Source organism: Erythranthe guttata, chromosome 10 (assembly GCF_056151865.1).
Source record: "Erythranthe guttata isolate IM_541 chromosome 10, IM_541, whole genome shotgun sequence".
Taxonomy (NCBI): domain Eukaryota; kingdom Viridiplantae; phylum Streptophyta; class Magnoliopsida; order Lamiales; family Phrymaceae; genus Erythranthe; species Erythranthe guttata.
This window is the reverse complement of record NC_142542.1, coordinates 10,112,262-10,134,755: the sequence shown is the minus strand read 5'-3', so window position 1 is coordinate 10,134,755 and position 22,494 is coordinate 10,112,262. Positions and strand designations below refer to the sequence as shown.

Here is a 22,494-nt window from a genome sequence, read left to right as displayed (position 1 = left end):
TTGAGTTTTAATGGCAACAAAAACATTCTAACCCTATAAAAAAAAGCTAGACGAACAATACTCATGAGCCCGCTCATGGATCAGGTCAGGTTTCGGTGATCCGACATCGTTTCGCCACTTAATAACGATTTTTTTCTATTTTAGGAAAGTTATAGAAAATTCATATCAATTCATTGAAATATCACATGAGGATTCCGTCAGTTGTGTTATTTCTCGAATTGCTTGTTCTATTAAAATTAGGTTTTAACTCATTTTCTATTTTTGACTTCAAAATGATCGTTTTTCTAGGTTAATTAAGTTTTTTTTATTTTTAATAGCATTTAAAAAACTCTACCCCTATAAAAATAGTCAGACGAGCAATACTCAAGAGCTTGCTAATGAATCACATCAGATTTCGGTGATCTAACGTCTTTTTGACGCATAAAAATTAAATTTTGTGTTTTAGGAAATTTTAGAAAATTCATATATCTTTAAAACATTAGATGAGGATTCCGTCCATTGACTTGTTTCTGGAATTGGGAGATCTATTATAATTAGGTTTAACTCATTTTCAATTTTTTCTGCAAAATGGTCGTTTTTCCAGATTTATTAAGGTTTTTTGAGTTTGAATAGCAGGTTAAGAATCACATCCCAAGCGAAACAGACCGACGAATAAAACTAATGAGCTTGGCTCATGAATCACGTTAGGTTTCGGTGATCCGGCGTCGTTTCGTCTCTGAAATTACATTTTGCAATTTCAGGAATGTTTCAAAAAAGTCATATCAATTCATTGAAACATCAGATGAGGATTTCGTCTGTTGCGTTGTTTATGGAATTGCGATTTTTATTAAAAGTAGGTTTTAACTAATGTTCTATTTTTTCCTTCAAACTGAATGTTTGTCCAGTTTTATTAAGGTTTTTTGAGTTTTAATGGCAATAAAAAAATTATACACCCATGAAAACAACAAGACGAATAATACTCATGAGCTCGCTCATGAATCACGTCAGGTTTCTCAAGGTTGAAATCGTATCAAAACTTTAATAAAGACCATTTTTCCAAGCATTTCTTAGTTAAGTAAAAGTCATGGAGGGTGTTATATATATATATATATATATATATATATATATATATATAAATAAATATATATATATATATATATATATATATATATATATATATATATAGGGTAAATTACACACACCCCCCTGAGGTAAGCTTAAATAACTGTAAGGTCCCTGTGGTATCGATAATTACACTTAGCCCCCTGAAACGTAATCAGAAACTCTAATGGGATAATGAATTGGATACGTTATTCCGATAGGGTTCTAACGGACTATTGGTTTCAGAAAGTGGTGAAGACAACAAAGAGCTATGGGGTGACATGGCTCCCCGAACATTCCCGAACATTTCTTAAATCACCCATAGCTATTTGTTGTCTCCACCACTTTCTGAAACCAATAGTCCGTTAGAACCCTATCGGAATAACGTATCCAATTCATTATCCCATTAGAGTTTCTGACTACGTTATATATATATTATTTTTTGAATTCTCGTAGCCCTAGGTGTTTTTCAGTAAATTTTCTTTATATTTCGTGGACGGCTTTTTAGTTTTATATGATAGTAAAAACCACCCTCCCAATCAGAAAGATGATGGAGGAGAGGTTTAAGATGATGATGGAAATATAAGTTTTTGGAAGTAGTAAAGGACTCATGACATTATTTTCAGTAGGTGTCAATCGTCAATTATGTAATGTGATCAGACAATTGGTGGTGATGGTGGTGAACAGAATCTTAGAAATACCAAGCAAAAACGTGGAGGTGGCGGTGGTGACAGAGGTGGAGGTGCTGGGGAAGATGGTGGCGGAGGCGATGGAGGTGGTGGAGGTGGAGGTGGAGGTCGACAAAATATCAGTGATGGTTGTAGAGGCGGCTATGCAGATCCAAGTGATGGTGGTGGATGTGGAGGAGGAGACCGACAAAATATCGATGGCGGTGGTTGCGGTGGCAGTGGAGATCGACAATATATCGGTGACAATACTAGTGGAGTGGGTAAATTTGGAGGGTATATTATGCACGGTCGAAACTGAGCATTAATAGTCGCAATCGACGTAGGCAAAAATACTATTAAAACCCATAACACCGTAGGTTTGTTGCAGAAATGGGTTAATAATAAGTGTTTTTCGTAATTTTCTAATAGCTGAGTTATTTCTTGAGTGATGCTATTTCCACTACAAAAAAAAACTCTCAATTCACAACCATCTTTGAATTTAAAATACTCAATTTCACCTCCCTATTTCTGCGAATTAGTGTGGTGCACCCAAGATTCAAGATTTTAGTTTAACAATCATTAACCAAATTGAAAAATCTATGCACAACTTAAATAATCATTGACAGCTTTCAGTATCCGATAGTATCTACGATCACAATATCATAAGCGAATCGTAGTTTAAACTCATAAATACATCCAAAAAAAAAAAGCAGAGTACTTAAAGAATAACTAATTCAACACGATCGGGTATTTCTGCTGCAAGTTCTTCGTTGGCTCGACGCCTTGCAGTTTGTATAGGAACTGAACTAATACGGGGAATTTGTTCGCGGAAGAAAAATGTTCGGGGATCAATAATCAATTTCTCAAGATTGACAAAATTCTGCAAAAAGTAGCTCACCAGTTCAATACGAATTTTGTGACCTCTATAGCCATGAAACTTGACAACCTTAATTTGCTTGTGTGGAAACCTCGTAATACTCTTCAACGTTGAAATACTAGACGAGTGTAACTGCATATAGTGTCGGACAAAAAACAAATCCAAGTGGTAAGTTTGTGCTGCTAATAAAAATGAAAATATCAAAACAAAACTAACTTGAGTGACGAATTAATTACGTTTAAAACAAATTCATGTATGTAAGGTGCTGCACTTATCAAATAAGGGAGTAGATCGACACTTTCTTCATTCATCGCCCGATATCCAACCACCAACTTCTTCAATCTAGGCATTTCGGGAAACTCGCATAGCTCAATACCTTTCTGCGATTTTAAACCAAATCACGGAAAAAGAATAGAAATTAATAATATAATTCACAAAATAAAACCGTATCGATAATAACAACCCACAAATTCAATTGTGTCCAACCTTTGGGTTTTGAAGAACCTTCAACGTAAGAACCTCCAATTGCAAATTGCAGCAAGAAATTGCGTCACATAATTTTTCTCCGGAAATTTCACCAAAACCCCAAGGAAGAGACAATTCAACAAGCATCGGGACATTTTCGAGTACGAGTTCTTCAAGTTCTTGAACAGTAAGGGAAACAAGATTCGGAGCCGAAACCCTAACGAGTTTCATATTCCGGCAGTAACATATCTCTAAGCGTTTCAAAACGAGCGACGACCCACAAACTTCGACATTCGACAATTCTTTCGATTCGTGGACAATCAATTCTTCGAGCAAAGGGCAGTTCCGTAAAAAGAACTCAATCGCTCCACCATTCACATCGATAAATTTCAAAGTCAACGCTTTGAGGGGCTTAAAGTCAACACTAGTGCTCCATGTGAGAAACTCGTGGGGAAAAGCACAAGTTAGGCCAGGATAGCTTAAACTCTCGTCATACTTGGGCGAAAAATTCAATTCCAAGATTGGAACTTTTTTAGCGGAAGCATATTCGAGCCACTGAGTGACTTCATCCACACGCAATGTATACTCATTGTATCCCCTTGTATCAGAACCACTTATATCATAACGGATTATAAATTTGTTCAAAGTGATGGCTTCATGGGATTGGAGGACGAAGTTCACCCGATTTAAAAACTTTCCCCTCTCCACTTCGGATAACTTTTTGCGGTTTGCAGTTGTGTCAACTGCGCCGCCGATGTATGCATCAAACTTGAGAGAAGAGGTGTGTTTCCACAAGTTTATCCAACGGGATGAAAGAACACTAGTGCGTGCAGCTTCAATTGGCGATAGCAAAGATAGGATAGCCACGAGAATGTCATCCGGTAACCGATTTATCCCATCATTATCGAGCTATAGTGAAAAAAGATTAAAAAAAATCCCATCAGATAAAAAAAAACATTGCAATTGTATTATTTGAAGGACGAACAAATAATTTCCCCAAGAGGCAAGATAGGACGAGATAAAATGTTATTTCGGGCCGACCAGGAAAATTATTGGATTTACCAAACATCAAACAAAGTTCAATTATTGAAATAATCATGGTGATATCCCCAACTAAACGATACCTAACAGGATAATTGTTTTTCCTTCTCCCCACTACGAAACACTCTGGTTTTTGTACATTGCAGTTTTCATCGAAAGGAAATTATCAGACATAATCACCTCATAACTTAATAGGGCAAATTACGGCCACTCATGAGGTATGGCCAAATTACGAAACCCCCCCTCTTGTTTGGGTAATTACAGCCACCTCTCCTTTTAAATATTTTTACATAAAATTTATGTAATTCGATTATTATCGAACCAAATCGTATATTCAGTTCGATAAACAGTACGAAATGTCGGCGTACCTAAATCTCGGTTCGGTTTTACCGAATTAACATCCCTAAATTTAAATCTGGAGGGGTTTTTTCGTAAGATAATACGTAGTTGAAGGGGTGGCTATAATTACCCAAACAGGGGGGTTTTCGTAATTTGACCATAACTCGGGGTGGCCGTAATTTGCCCTAACTTAATACCATTGTGATTATATTTTGCAACAATTAATAAGATGAATAAAGAAGAAAAGAACATGATTTTGATTCTGCAAAAAACTTAATTCCCTTTTTCCCTTATTCATCACAGTACTCAATTTACAGGGCTTACAATTCAAAGCAATATACGAAATTGGTGATCATAATCACCACAGAACTTAATCAATTAATTTATTCATCTTCCTTTTGTTCAAATTGAAGAAAGAAAAACAAAAACCCAGTATCAGAGCTTGAATTGCAATATCAGCCGAGAAAATTAGGGTTTAGTTGCAAATTTTAGTAACAAATATCGGATCAAAAGGCAACAGTTTTAATGGAAGCTGACCTTCATCTTGGATTGAAACTTGGAATCAATTTCCAAACTCATTGAGCTTCGACCAAAAAACCTCGAAATTACAACAATAATAAATTCTCCAATCCAAAATATAAATAGTAATTTTTTTTATTCTTTTTTTCTCTCAAGCGATTTTGTCGCAGTGAAATTCTAACATGAACCGGTAAGAGCCTTAAGTTCGGGCCGCTGCTCTTGGAGCCCGCATTCCACATTGGGCCTTTGGTAGTGATTCTCATTAAAATTTAGTTATAAGTCCTTTTATGTTATAATTTATGTCTATAAATTCAAATCAAAATTTTCATGTTTTAATAAATGGGTAAATTACAAATACCCCCCGAGGTATGGTCAAGTTACAAAAACCCCCCTCTTGTTTGGATAATTACATCTACCCCCTTAAACTATGATTTTTTCTTACACCTCCACCCTCATGGTGCCAAATTCAACATAATCATCTAGATTCCGTGAAATTTGCTCTAGTTTGTACTCATTTTGTGTAAAAATACAGTTTCCGATGCACCAAAAACTGATATATACAAGCTAAAAATCACATATTGTGATCATCTTGTTTCATAATGTAGAGTTTGAATGAGATAAAACGGGTACAAAAGTAATAATATTCCATATAATCTCGAAGATTTCACTAAATTTGAGGAGTTGAGGGGGTGGTTATAATTATCCAAACAGGAGGGGTGTTTTTGTAATTTGACCATACCTCAGGGGGTGTTTGTAATTTACCCTTTAATAAATTAATAATATTTATTGTAGTAAAATTACTCTTAATCAAATCAAATCAAATTCCTCAAATATTTATCTATCTAAACAAATTCTTAAATACATCTCTTTCAAATATTAACTAAAAAATTAAATTATTTTTTAAACAAATATATTATTTAATTTACAAACTCAAACTCTAAAAACGCCACCGCAGCTTATGACTTTGTGAACCGCGACGTTTATGACTATATGAACTGCAAATAACAAAATGAAAATTTAGAATTCATATTACTGAATTGCGAACAACAAAATACATATAATTTCGCCAAATTCAAACAGCAAACTGATAAAAAAATCCAAAATTTGTTTTATTGAATTGCAAACAAAAAACTACATATGATTTCGCCAAATGCAAACAGCAAACTGAAGAGAGAAAATCAGCAGAACTTTCATTATTAAACTGCAAGCAATAAATACCTATGACTTCGCAAAATGCAAACATTAAATCGCAAAAAAAATCAGTATCATTAAAAACATCAACAAAATAAAGTGTTTATGCAACACGTTGCAAACAACAAAAATATTTAACAAAGTGTTTGTAAAATATAACTTAAGACATACCTTGCAAATTGTAAACCAAATGAATCGAATCTCAACACTAAACACAATTCTTCATACAACAAACGAAGTCAAACCAACCTGCAAACGGAAATTACTAACAACAAACGATTGGAAGTATCTACATAGGAAAGACACAATACGAATTTTGACTGGAAAAAAAAATTGGGAGGAGGGAGGGGATTTTTGTGGTCCTCTTTAATTCTTTCACCCTCATAATCTAAAAAAATCTTTTATTTTTTATTTTTTCTTTCTCTACAATATCTCTTCATCAAAAAAATAAGGAAAATATAAAAAAAAAAACATAGAAGAGAGAGAGAGAGAGAGAGAGAGAGAGAGAGAGATATGAGGGATTAAATATATACGTGAGATTGGAGAGAGATAGAGTGAGTGATATATGAGATTTGCTTTATTATTAATTGAGGGTGTTTACGTCTATATACCAATTATTTTATTTTATTTATATTATTCGTCTGGGTCAAAGAACTTATACCTATATTCATCGAGCAATTAGGATCTCCACTCATATAAGTCCAACATAAAGGGTGCCTAACAAATTTTCCCAAAAAATTAAAGGATAGTTAAAATAGTTGAATTGCGTTTTGCACTATTAAAGACTCCAACTTATCACCCCGGAACCAGTTGAGCTACACCCCATGGAGACCGTTTTGCACTATTACTATTATTTGTACTATTATTATTACTAGCAACTGTGCCCCGTGCATTGCACGGGCAGCATTTTAAAAAGGAAGAAAATAATTATTTTAATACATAATGATAATAACTGTAATAAGAAATCTATTGAGCAAATATTAAAATATTTAGCTGTGGAATTTAAATTATATTTTTATTACTTTATTTAACATGTTCCATAATTTTACTCACGTAAAGTTTTGTTGTTGTAGCATATATTTTTTCGTACTACGATAAATATATAATTTTATAGTGTTATAAAATTATGTTAGACAATAAATAATACATATTTAACAAATGAAACATTCTTTACTGGTCGATTTAGCACCATCTAAACAGTATTAACTTGTAATGTCACGGGAAAAAAACCTATGGAATAAGATAAATGTAGACTAACAAAGTGAAAATATATACATGAACATGTGAAGGTTAACCATAAAAATAGAGTTTAAATAAAATAACAATATTTACAAACAACAACTACATGAACATATGATTTTTCATGACACGTAGATGAAATAGAAGATCATATGTTCTACACAAAAAATCTTAGCACCTCTTTATTAAGTCAACCCTGCACAAAATGTACAAACAATATGCACGAGAATGTCGATGTATTATATATATTTGTATAGTAAGTGCAGAAAATATTAACACCGATGAAATGAAAGTATTGTATAGTAAAAGATCAAACGGGGGGTATTCACAATTGTTGAAAAATGACGTAGGTGGAGATTAGGAATTGAAATAACCATTGGTTGAGGGTTGCGAAGCCGTGTACCGATAACACGCTGAAACTATTAGCCGAAACTATTAGCCGTATCTCTATGTATCTTTATTAATATATATATTATAGATAAATATTATATTATTAGTATGTATATCTCCTAGTTCCCTTGTGTAAAGGGTTAGGGTTTTCACACATGTAATATATATATCACAATAAACGTGAGAGATATTTATTATCTCTTCTCTCAAAATATTTACCTTCTATCATGGTATCAAGCCAGAAACCCTAAGCCGACGTTTCTCTTCTTCTTTAATTGTTTTTTCTTGTCTTTCTTGTTCTTTCTTCTTCTCTTCATCCACCATGACCAACGAAACACCAACACCGACCATAATTTCCAACCCGTTTCATTTTGCTCATGCTATATCTAACATCAAAGCCCTTAATCCTGTGACATTGGATATTAAAAATTCCACTTCTTCACCATCACCGCAGGCCGCTTCTCTCGGCAAAGAAAAGCCCGCCAACATCTCTGTCGATGAGTGGCAATGCGCGGATTACCTCCTCCAATCTTGGATCTATGGCACCATAACCGAGGACCTCTCGAGCATGGTTCTCTCCAAAACCGCAATGGCTCATGATCTGTGGAAGGTCCTTGCCTCTCTCCTTACAGACAACGAAGACTATCGGGCCATCCAACTCGAAGAACAGTTCAAGTCCCTAAATAAAGGATCTCTCTCGATCCATGATTATTGTCAACTTCTTAAAACTACTGCCGACAACTTGGCAGATGTCGGCAACCCCGTGTCGGACAAGCAACTCGTCCTCCAAACCCTCCACGGTCTACCAAAACATTACGGGACCATTGTGAATCTAATCTCATTCCAAACTCCGCTACCATCTTTTCTCCAAACTCGTTCCCTACTTCAGATGGAAGAACACCGCATTGCTGAACCGGAGCAGGCCCCTACTGTCCTCTACGCATCTCGCCCCAATAGTTCCAACAGTTGGGCAAACACTCCCAACAATTATCGAGGTGGTGGATCTTGGCGCAATCAGCGAGGTGGCGGTCGCACAAACCGTCGTGGTGGTCGTGGTCAGCCGCGACATCCGATGCAACACTACGGTTATAATCAATTTCATAACCAATCGCAACCTTGGCGGGCCCCTTCTACACCTCAGTCATCTTCATCAATTCTTGGACCCCCCCCCCCCCCCCCCCCAAGCTCTCCTGGTCCTTATCATGCTCCTCTCATGCTTATTTCGTTGGACAACACGATCCGACATCTCGCCACTCCTCCACTGCCTACAATTATCCTTCTTAACAGCAGCACGCGAACTGTTCCAACAGTTCATCGAACAGTGGTGCCTTACAGCCAACATATCTTGCCACTCATCTCAACACATTGACTCTCCAGTCATCGAAACCTCAATGGTTTATGGACACGGGCGCATCATCTCACATGGCACCTCACTCAGGTAATTTCCATTTTATTTTTAATCCTAGGAATAATTTCCCCAAGCATGTCATCGTTGGTAATGGCTCCACCGTTCCTATCCTTAAAATTGGCCACACCATCCTACCTTCTACCCCGTTTTGTCTAACCAATGTCTATGTCACCCCTCACATCATTAAGAACCTTGTGTCTGTCCGAAAATTCACTAGAGATAATTCATGTTCGGTTGAATTTGACCCTTATGGCTTTTCTGTGAAGGACCTCCGGACCAGAGCAGTCATCCTCAGGTGCAATAGCTCCGGTGATTTATACCCTATTGGCGCCCCTTCTCCCAGCCCATCCGCAACTGCCCTAATTGCTCACACTACATATATCTCTTCTACTACATGGCATCGTCGTCTCGACTACCCGGGAAAACCTGTCATGTCTCGTCTTTTTTCTTCCAATTTCATTTATAGTACCAAAGACCAGGAGTCTCTTTGTAATGCTTGTCAATTAGGCAAACATTTTCGCTTACCTTTCGTTACTAGTCATTCTATCACCGTTGCACCTTTTGAAATTATTCATGCTAATTTATGGACCTCTCATATTTCTAGTATTTCTGGTTTCAAATATTACCTTGTGTTAATAGATGATTTCACTCACTATATATGGACTTTCCCCATCCACTATAAATCTGATGTTTTTTCACTGTTCCAACAGTTCCACAAACTCATACAAACTCAATTTCAGCACCCCATTAAAGCTTTACAATGTGATAATGGACGTGAATTCAAAAATACTGACTTTCAAACATACTTTGCCAAACACGGTATCTTACACCATTTCTCATGTCCCCACCATTCACCTCAAAACGGACATGCCGAACGCATGATCCGCACCATCACAAACATGATCCGATCACTTGTCTTTCAAGCTTCCCTCCCCCCCACCTATTGGGTTGAAGCCCTTCATATGGCTACACATCTCATCAACATCCTCCCTACCAAATCCACACAAAATCGCACACCACATGAATCCCTATACAAATCAAAATCCACCTACTCTCACCTTCGTGTCTTCGGTTGTCTCTGTTATCCTAATTTAATCGCCACCACCCCTCACAAACTCGCCCCTCGCTCTACCTTGGTCACCCCTCATCGCACAAAGGATATCGTTGCCTTGATCGGTCCACCGGTCGAATCATTATCTCTCGTCATGTGATCTTTGATGAATCTCGTTTTTCATTTGCTGAATCCACCGACTCCTCACACACCTCCCCCACCTCTAATATGACCGAACCCCTGCACCCACTTCTCCTTCTTCCTCAGTCTAAACCAGCCCCACAAACTGTTTCACACAACTGTCCCAACAGTTCGTCCAACAGTACTCTAGAACCACCTACTGTCCCAACAGTTCGTCCGATAGTCATCCCTCAACTACACCCATGACCCTCAACCCGGCTGAACCTCCACACCCAGCAGCAACACAACCTGCTCCTCCCGCTTCCTCACCCCCACCCTACCATCCTATGCTGACACGCAGGAAGGCCGGTATTCACAAACCCAAAATTCCCTTTTCTCTTACCATGTCTACCTCATCCCCAACTCCCACTACATATCGCCATGCCCTCTTTGATCCAAACTGGCGTATGGCCATGCTTGAGAAATATACTGCTTTGATTAAAAATAACACATCGGATATTGTGCCCCGCCCCCTTCTACTAATGTTATCAGTGGCAAGTGGTTATATAAGCAGAAATTGAAGGCTGATGGTTCATTGGAACGGTATAAAGCTCGATGGGTTGTTCGCGGTTTTGATCAACGCCCCGGTATTGATTTCGATGAAACATTCAGTCCGGTGGTCAAACCAGCAACTGTTCGGACAGTTCTCAGCATTGCTACCTCTCACTCTTGGTCGGTCCATCAACTCGACGTTAAGAATGCATTCCTCCACGACAACCTCTCTGAAACAGTGTACTGCGAACAACCACCTGGCTTTGTTGACCCTACTCGTCCCACTCATGTATGTCGTCTTCGAAAGGCTCTTTACGGTCTCAAACAGGCACCACGTGCGTGGTACAAGAGATTTGCCGGCTACATCACCTCTCTTGGATTCATCGAGTGTAAATCGGACACCTCCCTCTTTGTATATCGCACTGGCTCTACAGTTGCTTACCTCCTACTGTATGTTGACGACATAGTTCTACCAGCTTCCAGCACAGCCACTCTTCAGTCCATCATTACCAAACTCCACCAAGAATTTGCTATGAAGGACCTCGGCCCCCTACACTACTTCATTGGCATATTTGTTACACGCTCGTCCGAGGGGATGGTCCTCTCTCAACGTAAATATGCCGAGGAGATCCTTGAACGTGCTAAGATGACTTCATGCAACCCGTGCTTCACCCCAGCGGATACCAAAACAAAGCTTTCTGCCAACTCTGGCCCCTCTGTCGCCGACTTCTCTCTACCGAAGTCTTGTCGGCGCTCTTCAATATCTCACTTTCACACGGCCAGACATCTCTTATGCCGTGCAACAAATTTGTCTTTTCATGCATGATCCAAAGGAAGCTCACATGGCAGCCCTCAAAAGAATCTTGCGATATCTTCGCGGCACTCTTGACTACACACTTCACTTCTACCGCTCTAGAGACATATCTCTCATTGCGTACTCTGATGCCGATTGGGGTGGATGCCCTGACACTCGCCGATCCACTTCGGGTTATTGTGTATTTCTAGGCGACAACCTTATCTCCTGGTCCTCTAAACGGCAAGTGACAATTTCTCGCTCAAGTGCGGAGGCCGAATACCTGGCTGTAGCTAATGTCGTTGCTGAAACGACATGGGTGCGTAACCTCCTGACCGAACTACTATGTCCACCGACGAAAGCAACCATTGTCTATTGCGACAATATCAGTGATGTCTATCTGTCCAGCAACCCGGTTCAACATGCGCGCACCAAACACGTGGAACTTGACATACACTTTGTCCGGGACAAAGTCGCCTTGGGACACGTTCGTGTCCTCCACATCCCGTCCACACATCAGTTCGCTGAAGTCTTCACCAAAGGACTTCCGGCCCCTCTCTTTCGAGAGTTCGTCTCCAGTCTGCATGTTTGCCCATCTCCCGTTTCGACCGCGGGGGTATATTAGCCGTATCTCTATGTATCTTTATTAATATATATATTATAGATAAATATTGTATTATTGGTATGTATATCTCCTAGTTCCCTTGTGTAAAGGGTTAGGGTTTTCACACATGTAATATATATATATATCACAATAAACATGAGAGATGTTTATTCTCTCTTCTCTCCAAATATTTACCTTCTATCAGAAACACATAAAAAATATAGGGGTAATATGCTTGACACCCCTTAAGTCAAACTTAATTAGATATTAATGACAACCTTAAATGGAAAATTTTAATTAAATCCTTAATTCTAAATAAAATATGTCCCACATCATTTGATTTTTGTTTAACCCGAAAATACCCTTAATATAACTAGTAAAAAATTAGGTTTTTTTTTTTCATCTTCTTTTTCCTCTCCTATTTCTTTGCGCCGCCCACCCCAACCCACGCCTTCTCTCTCTTTGAATTCACCGTAACCACTAATTCATTCTATCTCTTTGTTTGGCTCTATCTCTCTCTCTATAAGCCGCCCCAACCCTCCTCTCATTTTCTCTATTTTTGTCTTCCTTTTTTACAGATCTGAGTGTTAATGGCGGTGGACGGCACGGTGGGTTGATTATAAAGTCGAATATGGAGTGGCAATGACTGGTATACTCTTTTGAGACGGATCTTTGCTTGGTTATAGAAACGGCTGTGGCGGATGGTGGACCTGGCAGGCGACGGTGGATATGAAGGCGGCTATCGTGGATGGGCAGGTCTGGCGGCGGCTACGGAGTCGACCGGTATACATGCGGTTAGAGTGGTTGTGGTTGTGATCGCGGGTACGGTGGAGGGTGGGTATGGGATATGTACAACGATGGCTATGGCCGGTGGCTGTGATTACAAATCTAGGGTTTCGTTTTTTTACGAGCGTTTATAACTACGGGTGTCTGTGAATTACTATGAGTGTATACGAATGGGTAGCGACTAGGGTTCAAAACGATAGTATGTGACCATGGATTACTATGGTTCCAATAGGTGTCTATAGTCGACTATGAATGGTTTTTTTTTTTTTTTAAACATTCACGATTTTCAATATCATAAATTATAGTATACCATAGTACACCATAGTATACCACAGTACACCATATTTGTTTTTTAAATCTGTTGTTTTATTTAACAAAAATGAAAAAGAAAACGTAATTTTCAGTAAAACGTTAAAAATAAATAAAAAAATAAAGTTGTTTATAATAATGTAAAAAATGCTGGAGGGAAAAGCGAAAAAGTAAAGACGACAAAGTCGACAATAATAAAATAAAATAAAATATGTTAGATGAAAAAATAAGATATTAAATGTATAATAAAAATGATAAATGCAGTTTGAATTTTACTAAATGCAAATTTCGAATTTGTGAATGGAAGGGCATTTTTGGAATGAATTTAATAAAGGATGTGAAACAAATGTTTAGTTTGACTTGTCATTTAGTTCTAATTAGTTTTGTCACTAGGGATCTATATCTTAAGCCCCAAAAATATATCGTTAAGCCCAAGCAATTAGATTATGATGAAAAACAGGCTAACAAAAAAAACAAAAACAAAGAAATTAAAACAACACCATAAATAATAAATTAAAAATCAAAAGTCATTGTTAGATCCAAAAACGTCTTTGACTTTTGATTAGTTCATATGTGAAATCATCATTCAAGAACATATTAAAGTATTATTCATCAGACTTTTGATTTAGTTCGTAGCTTCAGTCATCACTCCGCATTCAAGAACTAACTAACTCTATGTCTGAAATTGTGATGCACAAAAGAAAAAAAAAAGAAAAAAAAAATAAAAAAGGAAAAGGTCAAATGATAAAGCAAAATTGAGAAAAATATTTGCATTCCTCAAATTTCAATAACCAAATATTGATAAAACTCATTTGCATTCTTCGAATTTCGAGAAACAAATATTGATAAAACTCAAAAGGTCTTCGTTCCTTGAATATATTGGAAATTCTTCAGGGTTCACAAAATATACATACATGGCTTCCGCAATCAACTACCCTGCAAAAAAGAAAAAAAAAATCAAATAATTTCGGTAAATAATTTCTGACTACCAAATATCTTCATGAGCTTTAAATAGGGTAGTAATTTATGATGGAGTTGAATTAATGAAGTGGTTCAGTTTTTTTGTGGATCGTGTATGAGTGCTCCGAAAGTTGTAGTAGTGGACAACATAAAACTAACCTCAGTGCTTCGAACTGTACAAAAGAAATCAAGATTTTTCCTTTTTTTAACCTCAGTGGATCGTGTATGAGTGCTTCGAACGGAGAAAAAGATTGAGGATAAAGAAGAAAAAAACTTATCCAACCGTGAAGTGTAGGAGTAGTTATTAGGGGATAAATTTATTGTTACCAAAAATAACCCTACGGTTACAAATATTTCACAAAAATAGGATTAGGGTTTTGGGGCAAAACCAATGTTATAAGAACCGGACCGGATCGGCCGGTTCGACCGCAACCCGGCGACAATGCGGTCCGGTTTGAGCTCCAAAACGGGAAAAATAAAAAACCGGGGTCAAATGACCGAAACCCGGTTCAACTGGGCGAAACCCGGAAACCGGCGACCGGTTGATGATCCCGGTTTTTGTCAAAACAAGTAAATGGTGGACGGATCTCGTCCGTAAGAGGCTGTTACGTGAGCGGATCTGCGCGGCAGCGGCTGAATCAGGTGGTCGGAGGCCGGCCGTGGACGGATCTGAGCTGTAAAGACTAATAGGTGGCCGGATCTGGGCGGCCGTGGGCTGAATTCAGTGGTCGGAGGCTAGAAATGGAGAAAAGATAGAGAGAAAGAAAAAGAAAAAGAAAAAGAAAAGAAGGAAGAAGGGTTTTTTGGAGGGAGGGGGGCTGCCAACGTGAAGGAGAAAGAAAAAAGGAAGTGGGAAGAGAGAGAAAGTTATGGGAATGAGAGATAAAAGAAATGTGAATAAAAAATAAAATAAAGTAAAATGAAATGAGATATATGGTATTAATATGGAAAAATGTGGGAAAAGATATATAGAAATATAGTATTTTTGAAGTTTAAAATTAATAAAATAATTAAAAAAATTACAACATTAAAAAAAAGAAAATTAAAAAACCCGGGTCGAACCCGGTTGAATCGGTCCAACCGTGACCCAAATGCCTATCCGGTTTTGCGTCCAGTTTGGTTCTGATAACATTGGGCAAAACCTTTCTTTTATATATAAAGATTATGATTATTATTATTAGAAACCCTAATTGCATATTTGTAATTTTTCAAAAACCAATTATTAATATTTTTTCATCTCCTATTTTACAGTGTTTTTCTATAATAACTTTCGTAGCAAATCAGGTTTGGGAATCTTCTAGCAAAATTTTATTCCCTTCGGATATTGTGTTTTTTTTTTACTCTTTTTATCTCTCTTACACACACCAATGTATTTTTTTAATACAATTTAGTTATCATATATTTAAATTTTCTTCCTCTAGTAGTAATCTATATAATATATAAATTGAAACCATCATGCCTTTAAAATTCGACATGCGTCACACTTATGTGTCATCCTACTCATCATTTACGTGGCATTAACTATTCCTTTAATTTTTCATTCATTTTCCAAAATCGTAATGCATTTCATATTTGAATCTAAATTCTCTAATTATTTGGTTGATTTGGTTATACATTAATTCCGAATACACTATTTAAGGTAATAGTCCAATTAAATGGTTTATGTCACTTTAGTTTTTTTATATTATTAGCATATTTAATATTAAAAAAATCAAATCAAATCAAATATTTCTATGTTAGCCTATGAAACACGTTGTTATATTTTACAAAAGTGTTTTTAACTCTCTTACTTTCAAACTAAATTTTAGTTATTACTTAGTGGGCTAAGTGTTATTACTTAGTGGGCTAAGTGTTATTACTTAGTGGGTTAAGTAGTGATTAGTGGGTTTAATTGTGGGTTTTATTTTAACTTCCTAACTAACCCACTAACCCATTATCTTGAGTGCTCTTGTGGTTGGTTTTCTTGCAGATCATGGGCTGAGGAGTGGAAGCTTGGCAAGTCTATAAATACCAAACTCAAGACTCAAGAACATTACAGATTTCGAAGAAACAAAAAGTGTTACTAAAGTTTTAATCTCGAGAATTTTAGAGTGTTTCCTAGGATCTGTTGTACGTACTCCTTATGAGTACATTCTTTGAAATCTAGAATTTTTAATATTTTTCTTTTAGTATCTAGATTTGATTGTAAGAATGATCTTGAAAAAGATTCATTCATAAGGAAGAAGTTTTCGCACCTCTTCTGTTTGTATTCTTAGAATACTAATTTTAATATATTTGTTTTCGTCCTGTAAATGGCAAGTTCACAAGTTTTTACTTGTGAACATTTTTCAATTCTGAGTATTGTTCCTTTTATTTCCGCTGCATGTTTATTCAAGTGTCACAACATTTAAGACAACACCTCTGTATTAAACGAATTCGGGACCATAAATTCTTTCAATTGGCATCAAGAGCCAACACTTGACGTATACTAAGTGTTTGTTCCTATTTTTTCAGAAACGAATTCGTGATGGACACTCAGATGACTGCTTCTATGCGACCTCCTGTACTCGACGGCACAAACTACACCTACTGGAAAGTCAAGATGAGGGCATACATCAAAGCCATTGATGAGAGAGCCTGGAGATCCATTCTCACTGGATGGAAGGCACCAACAATCACAGATGCAGATGGGGATGTATTTCCAACACCAGAGTTACGGTGGACAGCAGATGATCTATCAAATGCCAATCAAAACTCCAAGGCGTTGAATGCAATCTTCAATTCAGTAGATTTAACAATGTTTAAATTGATCTCAGTATGCACTTCTGCAAAGGATGCATGGGAGGTTCTACAGCTACATTGTGAAGGATCAGATAGTGTCAGAAGAACCAAGCTCAGATTACTCTCTTCCAAATTTGAGAGACTTAGAATGGAAGAAACTGAAACAATTTCTCAGTACAATGAGAAATTGATTGATTTAGCCAATGAATTTCAATCCTTAGGTGGTCCTTTAAGCAATGAGACACTGGTGAATAAGGTATTGAGAACTCTCCCAGAAAGATTCAGCATGACGGTTACTGCTATTGAGGAGGCCAAAGACACATCATCACTACGGCTGGACGACTTAATTGGTAGTCTAAAGTCTAGAGAGATGAACTTTGAAGATCAAAGAAAGGAGAAAGGAAAGGCTATCTCAAATGCACTTCAGGCAGAATTGGAGAAAGAAGATGTTGCTCCGGAGTTTGATGATGATGCAGAGGAATGTCTCAACAATGTTGCATTCCAAATTCAGAAATTCAATAGGGTATACAGGCGAGGTGGAATCAAGCCCAGACAATTATTTCCGGATGGCTCTTCGCAAAATCGACAAACTCAGCCCCGGAACAGATCTACTTCACAGAGAACATTTTCTCAAACACCTTCTCAGAACACTTCTAAAAATTCTTCATTTGTTCGTTCAAATTCTGAACCACCTAACTTAGATCACATTAAATGCAGGGCTTGTTCAGGATTTGGACATTATGCAAATGAGTGTGCAAATACCTTAAGAAGAAGAGGAATGAGTTTGATTTGTGCTGTCAGTGATGAGGAGGAAGAGCAACCTGAACAGACAGAGGAACAGCAATCCACTAAACAAGCTCTCTCTGTCAGATATATCACTGGAAATGCTTCTGAAACAGAATCACAAAGAGTCTCCCTGGATGCTGCAACACTTTCTGAAACACTTTCAGTAACTGAAATTTCTGAGTTAAACACTGATCATTATACATGTTTAAACTCTATTTCTTTAAATGCAGCAGAATCCAGCATTGAAGCAACTAGTGATGAGGAAGAAATGTGTAAGAAACTAGCTCTTGACCTGGAGAAGAAGACTCAAGCTCTAGATGCAGCCAACAAGGAAAATTCCTCCCTCAAAGAAACAATCACACATTTGGAGGTTGGAATCACCAAGAAGGATCTTGAACTGGCAAAGGTGAAAGAAGAACTCAAAAAGGCAACTCTAGCAATCAAGAGGATGAACACTGGCACAACTAAACTCGAAGAGATTGTGTCAATGGAAAAGCACTACAAACATGAAGGGCTAGGGTTCAAAAAACAAATGAAGCCAGTTAAGAAGAAAGAAATTGTCTTTGTAAAAGAAAAGGGTGCAAACAGAAAGGATTGCAGGAAGTCCACAGTCACCACTCCAGATTCCAGAATAAGAGGTTATGTTTGTCATTACTGTTTCTCACCAGGACACATTCGTCCATTTTGTGAAAAACTCAGCAGTGACAAAATGTTGTATAAAATAAGCCACAACACTTCAAGGAACACCTCAAAGAAAAAGGTAGAATCTACCAAAAAGGAGTGTAAAATATGGACTCCCAAAGGTAAACTTTTGTGCAAGGCAGTATACACCTCTTTAAATGCTAACATTTCAGGTTCATGGTACTTTGATAGTGGATGCTCTAGGCACATGACTGGAACAAAAGAATTTCTATCAAACTACCACACACTAAATGGAGGACGTGTAACCTATGGAGGAGGAGCTAAAGGCAAAGTGGTTGGACGTGGAACACTCAGTATTGAGGGACTTCCAAAACTTTCAAATGTTCTACATGTTGAAGGATTGGGGTCAAACCTCATCAGTATCAGTCAATTGTGTGATGATGATCTACGTGTAGAATTTGATAAATACTGTTGTTCTGTGTTTGATAATCAAAATCATTGTGTACTTACAGGTTCCACATCAATGGATAATTGTTATCAAACAGGTGACACCATCTCATGCAAGAGCTCAAGAGTAAGTGAAGTAGAGCTGTGGCACCAGAAACTAGGCCACACAAATTTCAAGAATCTGAAGTTGCCCAACAAGTACAATGCTATAAGAGGAATTCTAGATCTCAAGATCAAGGACATTCCTATATGCGGAATATGCCTGAAGGGAAAGCAAACTAGAGTACCACACAAAGTGCTACAACCCGTTGGTACCACCATTTGTTTTGAACTTGTACATATGGATCTTATGGGTCCTATAGAGGTAGAAAGTCTAGGTGGTAAAAAATATGTCTTTGTATGTGTTGATGATTTTTCAAGATATACTTGGGTGTATTTTTTAAGAGAAAAATCAGACACTTTTGAAGTATTCAGAAATTTGTACAGGTTTGTTAGAACCCAATTTCAAGTTTCTGTACGTAGGATAAGATCTGATCATGGAAAAGAATTTGAGAATGCTTTATTTCTTGCATTTTGTAATAAAAAGGGTATAAAGCATGAATTTTCTGCTCCAAAAACTCCTCAGCAAAATGGCATTGCTGAAAGAAAAAACAGAACCATCCAGGAAATGGCTAGGGTGATGATGAGTGCAAAAAATCTGTCTAAGAGGTTTTGGGCTGAGGCTGTCAACACAGCCTGTCACATCTCAAACCGTGTGTATCTAAGATTAGGATCTATGATGACTTCATATGAAATTCTTTATGGTAAGAAACCTAATCTAGAATACATGCATGTGTTTGGATGTGTCTGCTATGTTCTAAATGATAGAGATCATCTAGCTAAGTTTGATTCAAAAAGTGATTTGTGTTTATTTATGGGATACTCTAATAACAGTCATGCTTATAGAGTATACAATCTAAGAACTCGAATCATTATTGAATCTGTAAATGTGGTATTTGATGACTTTGCTGATCTCCGCAGTAAAACAGCTGAAGATGAAGTTGATGACTTAATTGCTGAAAGAGAAACAACAGAAGAAGACACTTCTGCCACAGAGAGCCCAGATATAAACAGTCCAGTATCAAGAGAAGAGGGTGTTGAGCCAAGTGTTACCACATCTGACTCAATACTTCCTACAGAGAGCACAGAAGCTGAATTGCAGCCAACTCATGATGTCTGCAGAAAGGAACCATCAAGTAGAATCCAGAAAAATCACCCATCGACTCAAGTTGTGGGAGATATCTTTGATGGGATAAGGACCAGAAGAAAAGAGAGAGTGAATTACAGAGATATGGTAAGATTTGCAAATTTATCCTCTGAATGTACACTAACTGGAACTACTTGCTTTGTATCTTCAGTCGAACCAAGGAATATTGCAGAAGCACTGAAGGATGAGTTTTGGATTAATGCAATGCATGAAGAGCTGAATCAGTTCATCAGGAATGATGTTTGGTACTTAGTTCCCAGACCAAGTCATGTAAATGTGATAGGAACTAAGTGGATCTTCAAAAATAAAACTGATGAACAAGGTACAGTTGTTAGAAATAAGGCTAGGTTAGTAGCACAAGTTTATTCTCAAATTGAAGGTATAGATTTTGATGAAACCTTTGCTCCAGTAGCTAGAATTGAATCTATTAGGTTACTTCTTGCTATAGCCTGTTTTCTTAAAATCAAATTGTATCAGATGGATATCAAAAGTGCATGTCTAAATGGTGTTTTAAATGAAGAAGCATATGTAGAGCAGCCCAAGGGTTTTGAAGATTCTGCCAAGCCTAATCATGTGTTCAAGCTTAAGAAGGCTCTGTATGGTCTTAAACAAGCTCCTAGAGCTTGGTATCAAAGACTCACTGACTTCTTACTTGAAATACATTTTACCAGAGGAGAGGCAGACATAACTCTATTTGTTAGAAGAACAAATAACCATATCATTATTGTACAGATATATGTTGATGATATTGTTTTTGGTTCTACTTGTGCTAACCTTTTACAGTCTTTTGTAGATTCTATGTCTCACACTTTTGAAATGAGCATGGTAGGAGAGTTGAATTACTTCGTAGGACTCCAAATCAAACAGACAGGTGAAGGAATTTTTGTAAATCAAAAGAAGTATGCTCTCAATCTGGTCAAAAAGTTTGAGTTGGAGTCAGCCAAGCACATGAAAACTCAAATGGGTTCCAGCCAAAAACTGTCCAAGGATGATGTTGCAGAAGATGTTGACAGCACCATTTACAGAAGCATGATTGAAAGTCTTCTGTATCTAACAGCAAGCAGGCCTGACATTATGTTTAGTGTTTGTGTGTGTGCCAGGTATCAGGCTAATCCCAAAGTCACTCATCTTAAAGCTGTGAAGAGGATTATTAGGTATGTTGCAGGTACAGTAGACTTAGGCATTCAGTTTTTCAAAGACACAAACACAAACTTGATAGGTTTTAGTGATTCTGATTGGGCTGGGGATATAAGTGACAGAAAAAGCACTTCAGGTGCATGTTTCTTTTTGGGGAATAATCTGGTTTCTTGGTTTAGTAGAAAGCAAAACTGTGTTTCTCTCTCAACAGCTGAATCAGAATATGTAGCTGCTGGAGGGTGTTGTGGTCAACTAATTTGGATGAAACAAATGTTGGGAGATTATGGGTTGACCAGTGATACCCTGACCATATATTGTGATAATTCAAGTGCTATTGACATTTCAAAAAATCCTGTTCAACACTCACGAACTAAACACATAGATATTAAACATCATTTTATTCGTGATATAGTTGAGAAAAATATTGTGTGCTTAAAGTACATTCCTACAGAAGATCAGCTGGCTGACATCTTTACAAAGGCATTAGATTATGAGAGGTTTTCTAAACTCAGAAAATCTCTCGGGATGTGTACTCAATAAACATGTCCTGAAATGTGTTGCAGCACCTCATCAAATATCTTAAGCTGCAACACTATTTACTGAAGCATTAGCTTCATTAAATAATGACTTCACTGTGATGTATTAGTTTCTAAATCAGTAACTGGAAGTCTTTCACTTTGAAACGTGATCATGCTTCATGTAAACATTTAGCCAATAATTACACTCACATAAGTCAAACTCCTCTATTTTGATAGTCATATCTTAGTAACTGAGGAACCTTCAAACTGTTCTTTGATTCTATTGGTCATCTTGCCCAGAAAATTTCACCCTCCACTCATCTTCCTTATCCTTCTCTCATCTATTCCATCTTACTCTCTCAAAACTTGGGCCAAGATGACTCAGAATATCTTCACACTCCACAAGGCATGATCACTGTTTCCCAAAATTTTCTGAGAGCTCCTCATGTTCAAGATCTTCCCTGGAATGGAGATAATTTTCTCTCAACTGAATCAGGTCAAAATAATCTTGGTACTGAGGGTGTTGCACCTCATGTTGACAACACTTCTAACCTTCTTGTGTCTGT

At 37.3% G+C, this 22,494-nt stretch overlaps 1 protein-coding gene and 1 long non-coding RNA gene across 2 annotated transcripts; both read right to left on the bottom strand.

The window, feature by feature from the left end:
• Positions 1-2,327: 2,327 nt before the first annotated feature.
• On the bottom strand, positions 2,328-5,243 carry LOC105966473 (F-box/LRR-repeat protein At3g26922). Its single transcript, XM_012991030.2, has 4 exons — positions 5,008-5,243; positions 3,112-3,999; positions 2,862-3,005; positions 2,328-2,757 (listed from the first exon to the last, which is right to left on the bottom strand). The coding sequence occupies exons 1-4, from the start codon at positions 5,047-5,049 to the stop codon at positions 2,467-2,469; spliced, it is 1,365 nt and encodes a 454-aa protein (XP_012846484.2). The 5' UTR covers positions 5,050-5,243; the 3' UTR covers positions 2,328-2,466.
• Positions 5,244-14,017: 8,774 nt separating this feature from the next.
• On the bottom strand, positions 14,018-15,218 carry LOC148767493 (uncharacterized). Its single transcript, XR_016033960.1, has 2 exons — positions 14,552-15,218; positions 14,018-14,368 (listed from the first exon to the last, which is right to left on the bottom strand). It is a non-coding gene; the product is annotated as an uncharacterized LOC148767493 (long non-coding RNA).
• Positions 15,219-22,494: the final 7,276 nt, after the last annotated feature.